Raw genomic sequence first — 17,509 nt, 5'->3', positions numbered from 1 at the left:
AGAGCTGCTGGTCGGCAGGAGTGGCTCTTGTTCGGACATATTGTCGTGGTTTCGAACACGCACAGACAGGATATACAGCGGGCGGTGGCCGAGGAGATAGATAGATAGGACAGGGCCAACTCCGAGGTGCGTCTGGCTGTCCTCGACTTGTCGTCGACGTCAGTCGTTGCCACAGGCGCGCAGGCTCCGGAGTGACAGCTGTGACTGCACGCGACTCTGTGACTGACCGTGGCGCGTCGCGTCGCGTCTCACACGTTGTCTGTTTCGTCTACAACACTGGGGCACTCGACTCGCCGGCCGACACCCTGTCTCCAACGGTCTCAGGAAACACAGTGCCATTGGAATGCCATTGCTATGTCGCTTCTGCGCGCAGACGCTCCGTCCTCTGAAGCGGCCCCACAGCGATCAGGGAGACTTGTGTCGACGTCTCACCGAGGCAGTGCGCAGTGGCCCATCCACTGATGAGATGGTTCTGACAGTTCGCAGACGCCGTGATGCCATTTGATCCGCTTAAATTGTCCTGAAATACTGTGCCTCCTCAGCCGTCCCCCCAGGCCTTTCCTCCTGGACCTTCATTTTCTGGGCTCAGACTGAGTCGGCCCCTGGTTTTCTTTCTTTGCTTTCTCCCTGGTGGCCTTTCGTTCTTTACTTCTATCCGGTGTATAATTAGCTTGAAGCTTTTTGCCGCTATGTCTTGGTGGTCTGTCTTCCGCACAGCCCGGAGAGCTGTTTTCGGTCAGTCCTTGCCTTCCGCTGCCAAGTATGATTTTGATGCTGACAATCTTGTCCAGGTGTAATCTCTATCATCAGTTTGCTTTGGGCGATTCTTCTCTCAGTCTATCTTGCTCGGGAGTGGAAGCATGCGGTTGAGGCGCAACGTGAGTGACCCTGCTGGCTATGCTGATGGTCTTGCTAATCATAGATGGCGTAGGCGTGATCGTTCTGCTGATGATATGCATGAACACCGTGTTCTCCGTACTACTATATCTTATGTGAGTTCGTATACCAATCAAACGCTCCGGATGTCCCTGAAGGTAGCACAGGATCGTAGTAGTGTTCCAAATTTGGCTCGATTTTGCGCGAACAGTTTTCTTATTTGCTGTCCATTGCGGTGAGCTTTCCAGATCTTGTCATACATGTACGACATAGCTGATGTGGTGTCAGGGATTGCTGTGTCCTTGACAACTTTGGGGCATACGTTCGATTGTTCTCTCTTCAGTGCGTACAGTGCCACGCTATCATCGGATAGATGACAGGTCGCTGAACATACCTTTGTCAGAGTCTCAACAGACATGCACGGGCACGTATCGCCTCTCGTTATTCGTGGAGTGGATGATGGCCGTAGTTTGTGAGTGGGCAAGCATTGCGCATTGGCGCGTCCGTTGACTGTACACAGTCCTCCTGCACGCGATCACTCTCTGCGTGATGTCGCGTATCCCGCAGCCACAACCAGAGGAACCTATGATACCCAAGGAGAGGCTCATGAACGACATAGAGGGGCAGTTCCACGAGATCGATTTGAAGAGCGCTGTGTCCGTGCTCAGTCCCGATCTCGAGGTGCACAAAGTGGAGCGTGTGTCGGTCGCACCAGCCATGCTCATGACCCTTGGTTCGACACCTGTACGTGGCCCATCACAGTACGCCCGCACGGCGACACCAGTCACGCTCTCGCGGACCGGTACGGTGGATAACCTCCCGACTTTGCCGTACGGCGCATCTTCCGTTGCTAGATTCGTCGGCGAGGATTCGGGCCGCGCGAGTCCAGCACCATCCTACAGCTCCGCAGACCCGGTGACATTTCATGGAGCCTGGACCCCGACACGCCGCATGCGCTCACTGCGGTTGAACCGCTACGCGGTCGACCCCCTCGCCCGCAACGGCTCAGTCAACTCGGTCGGCACCACCGACTCTTCAGCCAGCGCGTACAGCCAGATTTCGAGCGCGACCATTGGTGGCTTCCCGCGCCCTCCCCAGGCGGTGGTCCTGAAGCGATCATCTTCAGACGCGTCCACCCTGTCTCAAGGATCGAGGAGCGCAGTGCCGGTTGACCTCCCACCCCAGCTGCGTCCGGGCACGCCTTCCAGCGCTCGTGTGTTCAACTTCCCAAGGGTGCCCACGGTCTACTCCCCGTCGACAAACGGCCCTTCGCGCGTAGACACGGCAACGCCGGACTCGTTCCATCCCGTGGAGCCGAGCTTGTGCTTCATGGATCCCAAGGAGGTGGACGGCGCTGCAGCTGGTGAACAGGACGAGAAAGACAAGTTACTGGCCCGTCGGTCAATGGGCCTGAGTCGTCAACCGACGCAGAAACTCCAGCTTCCCAACCCTTTCAGTCCAGAAGTCAAGGTCGCTCGTAGTCCCACGGTATAAGCCTGCAGGTTCTCTTCGCCATCCTCTGGGTTTGCTTGTCTCGCAGAGGCAGTCCTCTGGCAACCACTCGCACGTCGAGATGTCAGATGTGCCCAGGTCCAGGAGACGTATCAGTTATCCCGAATGGTCATTTCTCATCTTCATCAAGGGTCACGGAATTTCTTGTTTGACATACGGCAGGCTCTGTCCCACGTCAGTCAAGTAGTCGATCCACTTGCAGGGACATTGGCTGATCTTCTTGCCTTGTTTTACTGTAGTTGGCAGATGCTAATCCGATCCTTGGAATACAGAGCGCAGTCTCTGATTCATTCTTCGGACAGGTCTATTGATCCCGTACCCGTCCATGCTCGTATTCGACCAGGAGCTGTTGCAGAGTTGTCTATTGTAACTCGAATGTACAATCCCCGTTCCTTGATGTCATTGTTTAACCAATCCTGATGCCCAGCACGAAGCCCGCAACGAAAGACGCCCTCTGTTGGAAGTCGGCGGTCAGGAAGTCCGTGATCCACCTGAAGAGCGAGCCGGCGTTAGGTGCTCTCTTCCGCCCGGCTGCATCCGTCGTATAGAACAGGTTCTCGAAGCGAGATGCCATGTGCGGCCAGTCGACGCGCAACAGGCTGAGAGATCCCAGGTACTGTCAGTGCAGGGTGGAGTTAGGATCTCATTTCGTGTCCGAGTAGGTAACTTGCCTGGAGCAAGACGAAGACGCCGCCCAGCATGAATGCTACAGCCTTGGCACCTTTCTTGACGAAGACTCCCGTGCATATACCTGCGACCGTCCCGAACGTGAGCTCGTAGTAGCTGACGCTGGACTGTGGCGGCGGAGGCGCATCCGGAGACTGGAAGCCTGGCGATGCTTGACTCGGCTTGGACAGCGGGTTTGGAGAGACCCTGGGATGGCTGACAGATGTTCAATCATTAGCCTTATAACCACACCAATTGGTCTGAAGTACCTACGTTCGCAGAAAACTGTTGGCGCCGTAAAGATCGAGAGACCCAAGCCCACACCAGTAACACCCCCGCCTTGAGCCAGAATGGCAGGGTGCCTCTAGCCGGGGCGACTGATGATTTTGTCGCTACGAAAGGACCCCGGCTCCCAGGAAATGCATTGCTTCGCCACGCGGAGTGGGAGAACGCAGACCTAGGTCCACTCAATTTGCTGACATCGCGAGCAAGAGTATGTCTGAAGCCGCCGAGGCCTAGTTGGGCGATGTTTCGAGAGAGTCCGACGAGGCAAGAAGACTGCATGGCGACGGGCTGCAGGAGATGGTGGTACGAGCACAGGTTGTTCGCTGCTCGGCCGCGTTGCACGTTCTTCGAGTAACCGCTGGCGGGCCCTGAGCCAAATGCAGCGCGCGATCGACGTTCACGTTCATGCATGACATCACGTCAGCTGATCGTGCTTGTCACTCCCAGTCACGCGAACATTGTCACGCGGTCCCAATTTTCGACTGCCTTTCTGGGAAAACCTCGATCACCACTGCGAGCAGACCTCAAGCTACCGCTGAAATCCTCTCTTCCTCGTTACACACAGGCATGGGTCGTCGCGCAAAGAACAAGCAGGGTGCGCCAGAGCCTATGGCGCCAACACAAGACGGTGCTCCCCGCCCGTCGGCGAAGAAGCTAGGCAAACGCAAAGCCGATGCAGAACACGATGCGAAGGAAAGCCTCAGCAAACGTCCGGCGAAAAAGGCTCGCGAAAATGACGAAAGCCATAAGGGGGCCCCGAGTGGAAAGGCAAGAGCAAAAGATGGGCTCGCAGTCAAAGCGAAGAAGCCCACGAATAAGCCGAAGCCAAAGAGACGGAAAGAGGAGGATGAGGACGAGGCAGGGAGCAGCGAGGGATGGGAGGGGATACCAGGCGATGATAATGTCAAGGTTCAGACAAAGTATGTTCATGTGGTGCAAGTGAATCGCTTTCGAAGGCTTACATTGTGTGTCTGTAAGGTCGCTCTTCCATGAGAGCGATGATGAAGGAGCCTTCGTCGGTGATCTAGACGACTTGGATATAGGCGAGGATGGTGACGAGTGAGTGTCAATACTATGTGGCAGGTCCAGTCCCCAGGGTTATACTCATATTTATCAATCAAGTGACGACCTGCTGCAAGGCCCAGCACAAGAACTTGACCTAGGCTCGGACGACGAGGAACTAGACCTTGCACCGCCAAAAATAAAGGGCAAGAAGTCTAAACAGCACGAACGGCCCACCAAAATCATCCCCACTGCCTCAGACGAATCCTCTGACGAAGACGACGAAGATGGCGACGACGACGAGCCAATCACCATGGCTAACATGGAGGCTCGTTCAAAAGCTTTGGATGTGCGGGCAGCACGCGAAGCTCAGCTCGATCTCGAAGAAATGCAAAACGCAGTACAGGCTGGTGAGGATGATGATGACTTCGCGGATGCGGAGGAGGAAGAGGATGAAGAGATGGATGGCGAGGGCGGGGAAGCTGAGGCGTTCCACTTGCCAACAGCGGAGGAAAGAGAAGAAGAGAAGAAGAGTGGAGGTCCTGACGTGCATACCGTTCAGAGGCGTATGCGTGAATGCGTGCGTGTACTGGGCAATTTCAAGAAGCGCACCGCTCAGAACGGTGAGTCGTATGCGCTCATGGTCAACCCTCGAAGCCAACTTTCGTGATCATGTAGGTCTCGCTCTGAATACGTCCAACAACTAATCTCCGACATCGCAAGCTACTACGGCTACAACGACTTTCTTGCGGAGAAACTCTTCCAGCTATTCCCCGTGGCGGAGGCATGTTTTTCGGTTCGTATCGGGGATCTGGCACGGAATATTGACTAGTCTCTCTAGGCCATCGAATTCTTCGAAGCCAACGAAGTTCCCCGACCAGTCACCATACGGACCAACACCTTGCGCACTCGGCGGCGAGATCTCGCACAAGCGCTCGTCAACCGAGGAGTGAATCTTGAGCCTATCGGCAAGTGGACGAACGTCGGCTTGCAAGTCTTCGAGAGTAGCGTCCCTATCGGTGCGACGCCGGAGTACCTTGCGGGCCACTACATGCTGCAAGCGGCGTCGTCATTCCTTCCCGTCATCGCCCTATCGCCGCAGCCCGATGAGCGGGTGCTGGATATGGCATCTGCGCCCGGCGGTAAGACGACGCACATGGCAGCGTTAATGGCGAACACGGGCGTGGTCTTCGCGAACGATGCCAACAAAGCTCGTACGAAGAGTCTCACGGCCAACATTCACCGCTTGGGATGCAAGAACGTCGTCGTGTGTTCGTATGACGGCAGGAGTTCCCGAAGGTCATGGGCGGCTTTGATCGGGTGCTTTTGGACGCGCCGTGCAGCGGTACCGGTGTTATAAGCAAGGACGCCAGCGTCAAGACGAACAAGGTACGCTGATCCACTTTCCCTGGCCGTACTGCGGTGTCTGACGAGCTGTTCCACAGTCCGAGCGGACTTCGCACTGCTTTCCCACTTGCAGAAGCAGCTCATCCTCTGCGCCATCGACAGCGTAACGCCCGACTCGAAGACCGGCGGTTATCTCGTCTACTCGACGTGCTCCGTGACTGTGGACGAGAACGAGGCCGTCGTGGATTACGCGCTGCGCAAACGGCCGAACGTCAAGCTCGTCGACACCGGGCTTGAGTTCGGCCGGCCAGGATTCACGAGCTTCCGCGGGAAGAACTTCAACGAGAAGATCAGCCTGACGCGGCGGTTCTACCCGCACGTGCACAACATGGATGGGTTCTTCGTGGCGAAGTTCAAGGTCGAGAGGCGCTTGAAGGTGAAGACACGCGCGGACGAGGATAGGCCCGTGGCTAAGGGAGAAGCCGCCATGGATGTGGATGCGGAGGAGACGAAGTTCGATAGCGATGAGGACAAGCCGTACCTCGAAGGTCAGCCTCTCTTCATTTATAGACGTGCTTCCTGTCTTGACGTGTGGTTGCATCTTCCCACCATCTTACAGAGGCCAAACGGAAGCGGATAAAGGCGAAGGGCCTGCGCCCGCCCCCGAGAAGCAAGCCGGCGGAACCGAGACCTATTGCCGTGCCAGCTGCCGCATAGTCTACCTGTACTATTTTCCTGCTTTCGGTACTTCCTTTCACAGTAGTATTTGGTAAATGATCTGTTGGTGATCTCTATACATTGCAGAGGGTGCGCGGTGTAGCCATGATGGCGTTCACCATGATACGGTGTGAACGCATCCGGCGCTGTCAATGTCGCCGAGACCAGTCTGAATCTGAGTCCCACCGCACGCGGGCATCCGCTCCGCCGACGTTCACCGGCCCCGATGAGGCCACATGTGGCCGTCATCGGACTGAGCTCGCCACAGGCCGAAGCGATGATGAAACACTCCGTTGTCTCGTACATAGCTCATACGAGGCCCGTATGGCAATCGCGCGCCGAGTATGATACGCTCACTCGTGCTGATCGCACGCAAGAATTGTCACTTTTCGGCGAATGCATTGCACTTGAAGTGTTGAAGCCGTTTCGTATACGTCCGGGGAGTACGCTAATCGGTATGTGATACAAATACATGGTGGGAGTGTAGTAAGAACATCAAGAAAGTGTCCGCAGATAAGCGATGGCGTAAAGGGCAGTCAGTCGGAGCCGTCCTGTCTAATACAAGTTCCATGTGGAGGTAGGTCATATGGCAGAGGATAGAACATTGTCTCACAGACGCTACCGGCGGCTCATGTATGGAGCGTCACACTTAGTACGCGGCAGTTTTCGTCCTAGAACAGAACAAGTGTCAGCGGAGAGGAGCGCTGGAGAACCTGCCAGGGAATTGCCGTACCTATATCTCCGCCCACAACAGACGTCTGCAGAGACACCGACGAGAGCTATCCAGAGAGCAATTGTCGCGCCGAGCGCCATCCACACCTGGAGCACGCCACCGAGCAGGAGGAGCGCAAAGAACGGTTTACACAACGCGATGGCGCAGTCATCATAGGTTTGATACATCGCGCATTATAGACGGAGACATGGCATCAACAGCAATGGATAAGACCAGTCAGTAGGGGATCATCGACGATAATTGAAATGCAATGCGTCATGGCACACAAGACTCACGGCATTTCCCCAGGTCAGGCTAAACGCCCCGCCAGACTCGCTGCGCACGCGGTGGCGGACTACCGCGACGAAGATGACATCGATGAGGAAGACCACAGTTGCGAGCAGCGCGGCTAGAATGCCCGAGATGAGTGCAAGGACTGATGCGCCGCGGGAGAGGCCGCTGCCGGGCCGCCGATGGACCATGAAGAGCGACGAGACCAGGGCAAGGAACGCGAAGCCCGTAGCTGTGATGGTCCGAGCCGATAAGATACTGCGCTGTTCAGTCCACAAGGGTCCGTGCAGAACACATACCAATAGGGTGCAGAACGAGCACGGCGCTGGTAGCTTTGTTGATTGTGTTGGTGTTCAGATGTAGAGCACTCGCACCGATCTCCGTCAGAATGTTCTGGTTGAGGTCATACCCAAGCTGGGCCTTGGAACACGACGCCGCGGTGTCAACGTTGGTGCCCAGAACCCTGGGTCATAGGGGCCGCGGGAGGAGCTCGTCAGCGATAGATATAGCATAGCGCAAGCACTCGTCCGCTCACGAGACATCGACTGGCGAGATGCAATAGCCCCATACGCCGAACCACGCACTTCCCGCTGCCGTATATGACGAGGACGTCTCTTGTCCGACAAGATGGAAGAGGAATATAGCCTTGATTATCGGACGGAGAGGGAGACCAGGAGCAAGAGCACGAACGCCGCAAGAAAGAAGAACGGGCAATGACCGCGAGCATGATGGTTCAGTCAGGACAGGAAGCGTCGCCAGGGCAAACGGCGGTCGACAGCAAGAGACGTAGGGATCGTGGGGCAGCCGAACAAGGGCCCTCTCTTATACAAGACAGTCGGCGGCCAGGGCGTGGAGCAGCGAACGCGCCATGACAGCGTTCCAGGGGCACTGCGTAGCCACAACACGCTTCCAGCAGCACTGGGCATTCTGTAGCGTCGCAGACGGCGAAGACAAGGCGGGGCAGAGCGGAGGTACCGATGGTGGGAGCGGCACTGTGGCTGGCGGCATATGTACGCGACTTATGTTTTCGAGACAAGACGCTTATAGCATGCGTGGGAAAGGCGGGGCGGAGCTGGAAAGTGAAACGGTCTGGAAGGGCGGTTGCCCGGAACAGAAAAGAAGCGTCATACAAGCGAGAATGGATCACGCCTGGATGCCAAGGCCCAGTCGCGTCGCCTGCTCGCGAGACCAGTGCTCGCGCGAGCCACCGTCGCCCGCTCCGCACCGTCGCCCTCAGCAGCGGCGCGAATGGATGGGCGGGCGCACCCTTTGTCTTGAGCAGCAGTGGAAAGCGCTGTGGCGGGGACAGCGCGGCGTGGATTTGCGACAGGCGATCAGACGGCTAATTGCAGGCAGTTCTTTCGGTGCGCCTTCGATCTATTTGTCGCTGTCTCCTTGTGAACCGTCCCGATTTCCCACGGTCCAACTGTAATCGAATCGCAAAGTCTGAACCACCCGGATGAGCAGCCCTCTGGGCACCACGCAGAGGCCCATGTCGAGCAGCTATGAGCGTCGTATTTATGGCCGCGGCAGGAGGAAGAGAGCAGCACGCGGGAGGGATGTGAGTCAGGCGGTGTTTCAGCAGAAGCGGGCGCGTCGCCTGATTAGGGTTGCTTACCGCGAAATGTCCAAAAGAAGTTTAGCTTTGTTTGTACAGGTTGCATAAGGGATAAGAAGGCGCTCTGTTTGCTCGCCTCCCTATCTCTTTCTCTCTCGCTCTCTGTTCTTCCTGCGTTCGTCAGGCCATACCAGCCCCTCTCTTCTCTATACCACTAATGTAAGTCGCCTGTTTCACCTTCTCGTACATTCCCTTGCACTTCGCGACGCGTTCGCCCATTTTTTCGCGTTTTTTAATTGTTTCCGCCCAAAACGACGCGTCTGACTCGTTTCTTCAGCTCGTCCACACCACCCTTCGTAATGTCTGACGCCGCTGCCCCCGCCCCCGCCCCCGTCGAGGAGGTGAAGCCCGCTGAGGTCCGCCGCTGAGGCTGCTCCCGCTGTGGAGGCTGCTCCCGAGGTCGTCCCCGCACCGTGAGTGTCATGTGCTGTGATGACGTATCCTGGCTGATTGTCGTGTGATCTAGGAGGCCGCTACGGAGGAGCCCAAGGCCGAGGAGGCTGCGCCCGCTGAGGCCCCCGCCGCCGAGCGCCGCTGCTGAGCCGGCTGCAGACGCTCCTGCCACTGAGGAGGCCAAGCCCGTATGTGCATTCGTCGCATCGTCACGGTATCTGTTTTGACACGACTCTGTAGGCTGAGGCTGCGAAGGAGGAGAAGAAGGAGGACCGGCCCAAGAGCCCAGGCTTGCTCGCCAAGCTCCTCGCTCCTTTAAGGGTCACGAGAAGAAAGAGAAGACTGAGAAGAAGCCTAAGGAGAAGGCTAAGAAAGCTGAGAAGAAAGAGGAGGTATGTGAAATCACCGTACCACGTATTCATTGCATCGGTCTTATCGTCGTGTGTGCAGGCGCTGCTGCCACTGCGGAGGCGCCGAAGGAGGACACGCCCGCTGAGGCCGCTGCCGAGGCCCCCGCGGCTGAGGAGACACCCGCTGAGCCCGCTGCTGAGCCCGTGAAGGAGACGTAAGTTACGAGCACTTATCCGTTGACGATCTCTCTGACCCGATATCCAGCGAGACTGCTCCTGCTGCTGAGGCTCCCGCCGAAGAGGCTGCTCCTGCGGAGCCTGCTGCCGAGGCTTCCGCCGAGACCCCCAAGGAGGAAAAGGTTCGTTCACCTTTCGCGGTGAGGTGGCTGTTCTCAACAAGCCCTCGTTGCAGAAGGAGGAGAAGAAGTCGCCGAAGGTTGCTCGTCGGTTGTCAGCTCGTGTTGGTGACTTCTTCAAGCCGAAGGCCAAGGCGGAGCCCACTACTCCCAAGGTCGAGGAGAACCCCCCGGTGCTCGCCGAGTCAGAGCCCATTGCGCCCCTCGAGAACCCTGCTGACGCTGAGGCGGCGCCTGCACCGGCCGCGACAGAAGAACCCAAGTCGGAGGCACCTCCTGCGCTCCCGTTGTCGCTGCTGCCGCATAGGGTCGGATCGTTTCACGTCGTGCTTAACGTTATGACCAGTCACGATGCCCTCCGTCCTTAATGTCTCCTGCATTTACGTCCCATCTGCACCCTGGCACCACCGCTCATCCTGGATTGGCTTTCTTCTGTCGGTTTTATTGTACGACGCGGATCTAGTCATCGTTTGCTTACCTGTTCACGACCATCTGTTCGTTCATACCTGTGCAGCTAGGCCGCTGTCACTTCACTAATCACGATCCCGGATAGCGTGTTATCCTCATACCCACTTTCTTTCTCTCGGTGGCGTGCTCCTGTGGCTGGTCTCTGTCGTTCTTTGCACGGGGTAGTCATAGGAATATATAGTCCGCATTTTGCCATGTAGATTTCTTGCGAGATGGCTGTCAGTATGCGTGCGGTTGCCGAGTGCGAAGGAGCGTGCAGTGTCGAAGCGTGGCTCAGGTCCATTCGCTCTCGCCATCGCCAACTCTGGGTGGATTGGTCTCAGATGATCTTGTGCCATAACCATTCCAATTGCAAGAACCAGCCGCAAGGGGTACGTTCGAAGGAGGCTCTGGGGAAGCTACGAGCCAACTCTACGCATGCATGTGACTGTCGAGTCATTTAGAACGCGACGCGCCCAATGCGAGTATGTGTATTTCTACAGGCTCAAACAGAGAACCCGTTTGACTGCACCAACACCCCATCCACCCTACGACATGCCGCCAAAATCATCAGCTGGCAAGGAGAAGGACCTCGCGAATGATGAGGAGGTCCTACAAGCAGTAATCCTCGCGGACAGCTTCAATAAGCGCTTTAGACCGCTCACGGTGGGCAAGCCCAGGGTACGTCTCTTGGATGGATGTTTGTCGAATAAATGCTGATGTCTGCTCTTGGAATAGTGCTTGCTGCCCATATGCAATGCGACGCTGCTCGATTGGACGTTCGAGAGTCTGGCACTGGCGGGCGTGCAGGAGATCTTTGTGATATGCAGGTCGTATGCTGACCTCGTGAAGAAGGCTATTCGGTGCGCATACAGCGGGTTCTACGCCGCAGTCCATTTGCTCACCTTTCGTATGCATGTGCCCTTCTTTCTGCGTGCGCCGGTTTTGTAGAGAGTCGAAATGGTCGAGACCGAGCTCCGGCCTGAAGATCGTACCCATCATCACGGCAAAGGAGACCTTCTCCCCAGGAGATGCCATGCGCGACATCTATACGCATGGGATCATCACCTCCGACTTCGTGCTCGTTATGGGTGACCTCGTGAGCAATATCCGCATCGACGAGGTCGTTCGCGCGCACAAGGAGCGCCGCCGGACGAATAAGGATGCGATCATGACTATGGTGGTGAAGGAGAGCGGGCTTCAGCACAGGACAAAGTGAGTTCTTGGCCGCTTCAAGGAGACTCGTACGAGACTGATGGGAGCGGGACAGGCCAAGAGGCGAATCTGGGGTCTTCGTACTCGACCCGGATACTTCTGAATGTCTGCACTACGAGCCTGTCATCGGGTATCCCCCGAAGACTCACGCACGGATACCGCGCGAGATCCTGGCCGAACACCCTGAACTTGACATCCGGAATGACCTCATTGACTGCTGCATAGATGTCTGTTCTGCAGAGGTGCGCATCCTCGTTTCCGATAGGACATGGGGCGTATACTGACGATCACGGCTTAGGTTCCGTCCTTATTCCAGGACAATTTTGACTACGCGGACATCCGGAGAGACTTCGTCTACGGTGTCCTGACATCCGATCTTCTCATGAAGAACATTCACTGCTATATTGCGAAGGAGGGCTATGCGGCACGTGTTGCGGATACGCGTAGCTACGGTGCCATCAGGTACTTGAAAACCCATGGGACTATTCGCGACGTACTGATGTATCCATTGTCAGCAAGGACATATTGTCGCGTTGGACGTTCCCCTTAGTGCCAGACAACAACCACCCAGGCGGTCATGCATACGAGCATCTACGTGGTAACAAGTACATTGCCAAAGACAACACTGTCGTCATGTCAAGGTATGCGCAAACGCCTCAGTCTCACAGCAATATCCACATGCTGACTATCCTCTTCACCCTCTTCACAGAACTGCGAGGGTCGGGTCAAATACGCTCATTGGCGCACACACAACAATAGCTGACGGCGCATCCATATCTGGAAGCGTGATCGGGCAGCGGTGCAAGATCGGTCCTGGCGCTGTGCTGAAGGGCGCATACATCTTCGACGACACAGAGATCGGCGCCGACACACTGGTGGAGAACAGCATCGTTGGCTCGGGCGTGCGGATTGGCGAAGGCAGCACTGTGCGAACAGGCTGTCTCATTGCGGACGGCGTGGTTCTGGGGAAGAATGCGCGATTGGCTCGCTTCGACAGGATCTCACGCAGACGAGATCTCGTAGACGGCGAGTCGACGGATGGCGAAGAGGACGAGGAAGAGTGGGAAATGGTCGAAGCCCGTACGTCTGCCTCGCGTATGTGCACCGTCTTACTGACAGTCGTTTCCTAGACCAAGACTCAGTAACATCTGTTTGGGCTCGGGCTCGAATGCAGTTGTCTGGCCACAATCTCATTCGGAAGAAGAGGATGAAGAGATCGACGAGGTTGAGTCATATAACAACCAGCGTCTCATGCGCATGGGTTTGTGTTCATTGACATTCATCGCGCCAACAACACTGAACGTCGTTGCAGGAGACACCGCGTCAGACCTTGATCTCTCCGACGCAGGTTCAGTCACGGAGGACGAATCAGACTCCGAGGATGAAGACGACGCTTCCTCGATCATGAATGGCCTCTCGCGCACATCCTCCATGACTTCCGTTTCCCTCCCCGACCCATCCGTTTCTACCATCCACAACCTCCAAGCCTCTGCAGCAGAATCGGAGTTCCGCTCAGAAGTTAAGCAGTCGCTCGATCGTGCCTTCGCAGAAGAACACAGCGTCGACAACGCCTCTGTCGAACTCAAGACGCTCCGCATGGCCAGCAACGTCCCTCTGAGGAGGGTACGCGAGTCTGTGGTCGAGGCTATCGTCGAGCGCATCCCCATCGTCGAAGGTGATCCTGGCAAGCAACGAACGGAGATCGCGAAGATGGTCGCGAGATGGGGGCCGCTGATCGACCGGATTGGCGGTATTGATCCTGTCGAGACTGTCGAAGTGCTCGCGGTATGTACTGTTTTCCTGGTGTTTCGCGCACAGCGTCTAATGTATGTCTCGGTTCCTAGAACCATTGTGCACAGTCGACGCGTCTGCCACTCTTCGGTCAAATACTCGCGGCTCTCTACCAGGCTGACATCGTCGACGAAGACGACATCCGAGCCTGGCATGTACGCCCTTCGTCAAAGGGAGAGGGCTACAAACCCGACTCACATAGAGAGGGGCTCGAGAAGTGCTGGAACATTGGCAAGATGATGATCGAACAGTTCGACGAGCAAGAGAGCGACGACGAGAGTGGAGAGGACGAGGAGGAAGAGGAGGAGGTCAAAGCGGACAGTAGGCAAGCCCATGCTAAGGCGGAAAGTAGCGAAGAGGAGAGCGAAGAGGAGGGTGCGGAAGAGGAGAGCGAGGAGGAGAGTGAAGAAGGCAGTGAGGAGGGGAACGAAGGGGAGTGTGAAGAGGGCAGCGATGAGAGCGAAGAGGAGGTGCATGTCGCGAAGACCGCTGTCTCCGAGAAGACACTCGCGTCCGGTGATGTCTCCGCCGCGAATGTTCAACAGACGGAGACTCAGACTACGATCCTGGCGTCGACGTCTACTAGCACCACCGAGCCAGTCGTGACATCTCCGGCGACGGTCTCAACAACTCAAACTGCTGCAGCTTCGGCAGAGTCATCCGTATCGGTCGATGCAGCGACTCCTGCCACTGTCAAGCAAGTCGAGCCGGCAGGTCCAGCAAGCAAGCAGGCAGCAGCGGTTATCGAGGAGTCAAAACGAACCGTCGTCGTGTCATCGGCGGATGAGACTGCAAATACGGTACCATCAGGTCCATCGACTTCAGCATCACCCGTGCACGCTACGGTCAATGTTGCACCGGGTGCCATACAGGGCGGCAGGAAGACCGCCACCGACGAGGACGAAAGCGAAGGGAGCGAAGAGAGTGAAGAAGAGAGTGGTGAGGAAGCTAGCAGTAGCGGTAGTGAAGAGTCGGGCAGCGAGGGTAGTGGAGAAGATAGTGCAGACCATGGCGCCGGCGAAGAGGACAGCAGCGAGGAAGAAAGTGAGTAGATAGAACAGGATTTGCAGGCATCAGTATGACACTGTATACTAATCATTGCTTTCGTCTATCCACCTGTACCTATAACATTCCCGGACAATGAATCCAAGTCGTAGAACTGACGTCCCGCCTACGTACTCTTTCGTTGCATGATACTACGCACAACACGCCCACCGTGTCAAGCACACATTGATGTACAAACATACTAGTGCGCGTTCCTTGGCCACATTGCGATGTTTCGGAAAGGGCGAGCGCATCACAGTGCCATGCGGGCCTAGGAATGAAACGACCCTCTCCAAGACATTATGGTGATCCAGTGAACGAAAGTTGACGGTAATACTCATGCACATGCTGGGGACTCGGTCGCTGTACTGAAGGCGTATTTGTTTGTACAAGAACATTCACAACAGCTTGCACGTTCACACTGCAAGCATCCACAGGCAGATCGGACATTGCCGCCGGTCGGTGCCGTTCGCCACTTCACCAAAGCCTCGTCCACTTTGTGGCCCCTTGAACTTTCACTGACTAGCGTTCATCCGGCAATGCCGATGCTTGCTTGCTGACACTTGCGATTGGCTTGTGGGATCCAATAACTGATACGCCATCACAGTCTAAGGTGAGAACATATGCGAAATGCGAAGAGCACCGCGTCTAGCCTCTGCAAGTCTGCGCATTGACTACTAGTACAACAACAACGCACTTGCTGACACCGTTGAACACTCCGGACGGTCTCCGGCGAGCCTATTTGACACAAGCCGTGTAAGAAAATGAAGAGGTGAGCAAATAGTGCATTGACCTTACCTCCTGTTGATTAAGTGCTACCCGTTTGTGACAGGCCGCATACGGACTCATCGATTTGAGTCGCCGTAGCATTCACACTGTAGTACTTGAATGCTCCGTGGACTGTCAAGTCGTTGAACGCCTCTTCTCCTACATTGAACCGTTGTCCGCCTGATCGACGATCAGCACAACGACACTGCCGTTGGCGGACGTCAGTTGCCAGCACGTTCCGCATTCGGCGGTACCGCCTTCGGAGCTGTTGACGAATGAAGCTCCAGCGAGGTAGGGGTATATCGGAATCTCGCCGAACGTCGTGAATGGCGGATCGAGCTGAGCAGCGCAAGCGGCGGTGCTGACCGAACCGTCCGACGAGTCGTAGTTGCTTGGATTGTGGTATACCACTACCTCATTTTGAGCGAAGGCAGGGACCGCGGCGACGGCAAACAGCATTGCGGTGAAGACACGGAACATGGTGTGGTGCGTAACGGAGACGGGTTGTAAGGTGTGTCTGGCGAGGTCGTTGACTGTTGGGGATACGTCGACTACGTATTTATCCAGTTGTGTCTCCCCTACAGACGCTGCCGGAGACGATTGACACCATGCCAATGAACAGCCACCGACAACGAAACGTTACGAAAATGCTAGTCGTTGAATGCCGTCATATTATAGCGTGTTCAGGTAGGTTCCCCTGCGGGTGGTGACAGCCAATCTGGGAACGACGCACAACTTACGGTCACACACAGGGCGGGCAGGACACACCGATAAATACAGGTGACCATTCATGGACCGGGGAATTAAAACGTCGCTTAAATGCATAGGCCCGGGTGACAGGCCTAAAGCGCATGCATTATGACGCATCTGTTACAAGTCGGAACGTCCGAGTCGAGCGCCATCGTGGCGCCTGTGGTCAACTTGAAGACGCAAGCGCACTGAGGCCTGGATCAACGAAGCAAGTATGGATAGTACAATTCAGCAGTGAACGTTACAATCGAGCATGAGCCCAAGGAATTCCGATGTCCGATTTCTGTCCATTCCATCACTGGCACTGTACCATTGGTATGGTTCCAACCCCTCTCAGCCAGCCTGTTACTGATTCGTCAGCGGATGCAGTCCGTCTAGCACCCGAAAATTCGCATACCTTCCTTAAGTTCATTACAAGCCGCAAGCTGCCGCATCAACAGACGTGGCCGTCGCATTGACCCTGCCGAGGAATTGCGCCTGGCCATCGGTCAGCGCGTTCAACGCCTCGAGCGCGATATTGAATCCGGCGCCGGCGTAGTCGATGGCGAGCACGTTGATAGTGGACTCGACGCCCTCGGGCGAAGTGTAGGACAGCTCCCAGCAGGAACCGCACTCCGTAGAGCCCCACCCGGTGACGACGGCGGCGCCTCCGATGAAGGGGAAGTTGGGCAGGGAGCCAAACGTCTCATAAGGGGGGTCGAGCCCCGTGGGTCCGTCTGAGCAGGCGACGGTGAGCATTGAACCGTCGACGTTGTCGTAGGTTTGGTCGTACGAGACCGTGACGGCCGTCTGCGCGACGACAGAGGATGCAAGGAGGGCGAGCGAGGCAACGAGAGCAGAGAGCTTCATGTTATGCAGTGACGCTTTGAGATGCAAGTACAAAGGCGCTGTCTGCTTTGCAGGGACGTTCTGCTTGATGCCAAATGCCATGGGTGCGTGCAAGGTTTATATACATTTCAGCTATGAATTCTGGCTGATCTGGGTTTAGGAAATGCGTTCAGAGTACAGTGTTGAGGCCGAGTGCAACGGTAAGCTGGTCCCGCTGTGAGACGGGTATTGTCAGCAGACCAACATCGTCAGTCGAGCCCTAGCCAAGCTGTTTGAAGTGTCCCTGGATAATTCATTTCATGGCCAGCAGCGACGTACGTCTGGCCGTGCGTACGCCGTAGGCCCGGTGGTCGTGCATCGACAACGCCCAGACGTTGCACTGTCAACGAAGGTCAGTCGAGGTGTTCCTGGGTCTCATTGAGTACGCACCTGGCCACTGAACGGCGATTCTGGTAGCCCACATGATAATTTCGGTGTAAACATACCGTGCCTATGACGAACCCAGCAGCAGTGAATTGCCGGGCAGCGCATGGCAAGGCTC

General features: G+C 56.2%; 9 protein-coding genes across 9 annotated transcripts; 5 read left to right on the top strand and 4 right to left on the bottom strand.

Annotated features, from left to right (window-relative positions):
- The first annotated feature begins 529 nt into the window (after positions 1–529).
- B0H18DRAFT_482998 (uncharacterized protein) lies at positions 530–1,241 on the top strand. The gene is made up of 4 exons (XM_048038248.1): positions 530–735; positions 792–878; positions 932–992; positions 1,044–1,241. The coding sequence occupies exons 1-4, from the start codon at positions 690–692 to the stop codon at positions 1,147–1,149; spliced, it is 300 nt and encodes a 99-aa protein (XP_047898503.1). The 5' UTR covers positions 530–689; the 3' UTR covers positions 1,150–1,241.
- On the top strand, positions 932–2,809 carry B0H18DRAFT_977544 (uncharacterized protein). The gene is made up of 3 exons (XM_048044257.1): positions 932–992; positions 1,044–2,562; positions 2,628–2,809. The coding sequence occupies exon 2, from the start codon at positions 1,426–1,428 to the stop codon at positions 2,368–2,370; it is 945 nt and encodes a 314-aa protein (XP_047898502.1). The 5' UTR covers positions 932–992; positions 1,044–1,425; the 3' UTR covers positions 2,371–2,562; positions 2,628–2,809.
- Positions 2,795–3,618, bottom strand: B0H18DRAFT_1114525 (uncharacterized protein; the record flags this gene model as incomplete). Its single annotated transcript, XM_048033130.1, has 3 exons — positions 2,795–3,004; positions 3,072–3,270; positions 3,512–3,618. The coding sequence occupies 3 exons, from the start codon at positions 3,616–3,618 to the stop codon at positions 2,795–2,797; spliced, it is 516 nt and encodes a 171-aa protein (XP_047898501.1).
- Positions 3,619–3,864: 246 nt separating this feature from the next.
- On the top strand, positions 3,865–6,505 carry B0H18DRAFT_977540 (NOL1/NOP2/sun family-domain-containing protein). The gene is made up of 7 exons (XM_048044256.1): positions 3,865–4,259; positions 4,318–4,398; positions 4,462–4,971; positions 5,020–5,125; positions 5,183–5,608; positions 5,629–5,730; positions 5,822–6,505. Exons 1-7 carry the CDS (start codon positions 3,907–3,909, stop codon positions 6,326–6,328), a joined length of 2,085 nt encoding a protein of 694 aa, XP_047898500.1. The 5' UTR covers positions 3,865–3,906; the 3' UTR covers positions 6,329–6,505.
- A 307-nt stretch (positions 6,506–6,812) lies between these two features.
- B0H18DRAFT_977532 (actin cortical patch SUR7/pH-response regulator pali) lies at positions 6,813–8,396 on the bottom strand. Its single transcript, XM_048044255.1, has 6 exons — positions 8,127–8,396; positions 7,944–8,053; positions 7,708–7,871; positions 7,414–7,640; positions 7,139–7,224; positions 6,813–7,076 (listed from the first exon to the last, which is right to left on the bottom strand). The coding sequence occupies exons 1-6, from the start codon at positions 8,133–8,135 to the stop codon at positions 7,055–7,057; spliced, it is 618 nt and encodes a 205-aa protein (XP_047898499.1). The 5' UTR covers positions 8,136–8,396; the 3' UTR covers positions 6,813–7,054.
- Positions 8,397–9,325: 929 nt separating this feature from the next.
- Positions 9,326–10,811, top strand: B0H18DRAFT_1101447 (uncharacterized protein; the record flags this gene model as incomplete). The annotated part of the gene is made up of 7 exons (XM_048032524.1): positions 9,326–9,382; positions 9,414–9,439; positions 9,493–9,607; positions 9,740–9,815; positions 9,870–9,984; positions 10,035–10,128; positions 10,182–10,811. The coding sequence occupies 7 exons, from the start codon at positions 9,326–9,328 to the stop codon at positions 10,491–10,493; spliced, it is 795 nt and encodes a 264-aa protein (XP_047898498.1). The 3' UTR covers positions 10,494–10,811.
- A 261-nt stretch (positions 10,812–11,072) lies between these two features.
- On the top strand, positions 11,073–14,922 carry B0H18DRAFT_977523 (nucleotide-diphospho-sugar transferase). Its single transcript, XM_048044254.1, has 10 exons — positions 11,073–11,253; positions 11,311–11,435; positions 11,524–11,787; positions 11,843–12,029; positions 12,086–12,249; positions 12,303–12,428; positions 12,497–12,871; positions 12,930–13,048; positions 13,100–13,572; positions 13,632–14,922. The coding sequence occupies exons 1-10, from the start codon at positions 11,128–11,130 to the stop codon at positions 14,628–14,630; spliced, it is 2,958 nt and encodes a 985-aa protein (XP_047898497.1). The 5' UTR covers positions 11,073–11,127; the 3' UTR covers positions 14,631–14,922.
- Positions 14,923–15,335: 413 nt separating this feature from the next.
- Positions 15,336–16,106, bottom strand: B0H18DRAFT_482750 (uncharacterized protein). The gene is made up of 2 exons (XM_048038247.1): positions 15,421–16,106; positions 15,336–15,360 (listed from the first exon to the last, which is right to left on the bottom strand). The coding sequence occupies exon 1, from the start codon at positions 15,868–15,870 to the stop codon at positions 15,550–15,552; it is 321 nt and encodes a 106-aa protein (XP_047898496.1). The 5' UTR covers positions 15,871–16,106; the 3' UTR covers positions 15,336–15,360; positions 15,421–15,549.
- Positions 16,107–16,551: 445 nt separating this feature from the next.
- On the bottom strand, positions 16,552–16,989 carry B0H18DRAFT_869468 (Cerato-platanin; the record flags this gene model as incomplete). Its single annotated transcript, XM_048040023.1, has 1 exon — positions 16,552–16,989. The coding sequence occupies one exon, from the start codon at positions 16,987–16,989 to the stop codon at positions 16,552–16,554; it is 438 nt and encodes a 145-aa protein (XP_047898495.1).
- Between the last annotated feature and the right edge of the window lie 520 nt (positions 16,990–17,509).

Source organism: Fomitopsis serialis (assembly GCF_022376445.1).
Source record: "Fomitopsis serialis strain Sig1Antser10 chromosome Unknown B0H18scaffold_5, whole genome shotgun sequence".
Classification (NCBI taxonomy): Eukaryota; Fungi; Basidiomycota; class Agaricomycetes; order Polyporales; family Fomitopsidaceae; genus Fomitopsis; species Fomitopsis serialis.
The sequence above is the reverse complement of the archived record's forward strand: the minus strand, read 5'-3'. Positions and strand labels throughout refer to the sequence as shown.

What these genes read in the sequence shown, in the direction of transcription:
- B0H18DRAFT_482998 (XM_048038248.1), top strand. Translation starts at nt 690, where the DNA reads ATGTCTTGGTGGTCTGTCTTCCGCACAGCCCGGAGAGCTGTTTTCG. An exon ending in AGCCCGGAGAGCTGTTTTCG is followed by an intron (nt 736 to 791) that starts GTCAGTCCTTGC and finishes AATCTTGTCCAG; the next exon opens with GTGTAATCTCTATCATCAGT. An exon ending in GCATGCGGTTGAGGCGCAAC is followed by an intron (nt 879 to 931) that starts GTGAGTGACCCT and finishes TAGATGGCGTAG; the next exon opens with GCGTGATCGTTCTGCTGATG.
- B0H18DRAFT_977544 (XM_048044257.1), top strand. Translation starts at nt 1,426, where the DNA reads ATGTCGCGTATCCCGCAGCCACAACCAGAGGAACCTATGATACCCAAG.
- B0H18DRAFT_977540 (XM_048044256.1), top strand. Translation starts at nt 3,907, where the DNA reads ATGGGTCGTCGCGCAAAGAACAAGCAGGGTGCGCCAGAGCCTATGGCG. An exon ending in AATGTCAAGGTTCAGACAAA is followed by an intron (nt 4,260 to 4,317) that starts GTATGTTCATGT and finishes TGTGTCTGTAAG; the next exon opens with GTCGCTCTTCCATGAGAGCG. An exon ending in AGCTATTCCCCGTGGCGGAG is followed by an intron (nt 5,126 to 5,182) that starts GCATGTTTTTCG and finishes TAGTCTCTCTAG; the next exon opens with GCCATCGAATTCTTCGAAGC.
- B0H18DRAFT_977532 (XM_048044255.1), bottom strand. An exon ending in ATCTCGCCAGTCGATGTCTC is followed by an intron (nt 7,872 to 7,943) that starts GTGAGCGGACGA and finishes CCTATGACCCAG; the next exon opens with GGTTCTGGGCACCAACGTTG. An exon ending in GCTCGTTCTGCACCCTATTG is followed by an intron (nt 7,641 to 7,707) that starts GTATGTGTTCTG and finishes GGACCATCACAG; the next exon opens with CTACGGGCTTCGCGTTCCTT.
- B0H18DRAFT_977523 (XM_048044254.1), top strand. Translation starts at nt 11,128, where the DNA reads ATGCCGCCAAAATCATCAGCTGGCAAGGAGAAGGACCTCGCGAATGAT. An exon ending in GGGCTTCAGCACAGGACAAA is followed by an intron (nt 11,788 to 11,842) that starts GTGAGTTCTTGG and finishes GGAGCGGGACAG; the next exon opens with GCCAAGAGGCGAATCTGGGG. An exon ending in AGACTGTCGAAGTGCTCGCG is followed by an intron (nt 13,573 to 13,631) that starts GTATGTACTGTT and finishes CTCGGTTCCTAG; the next exon opens with AACCATTGTGCACAGTCGAC.
- B0H18DRAFT_482750 (XM_048038247.1), bottom strand. Translation starts at nt 15,870, where the DNA reads ATGTTCCGTGTCTTCACCGCAATGCTGTTTGCCGTCGCCGCGGTCCCT.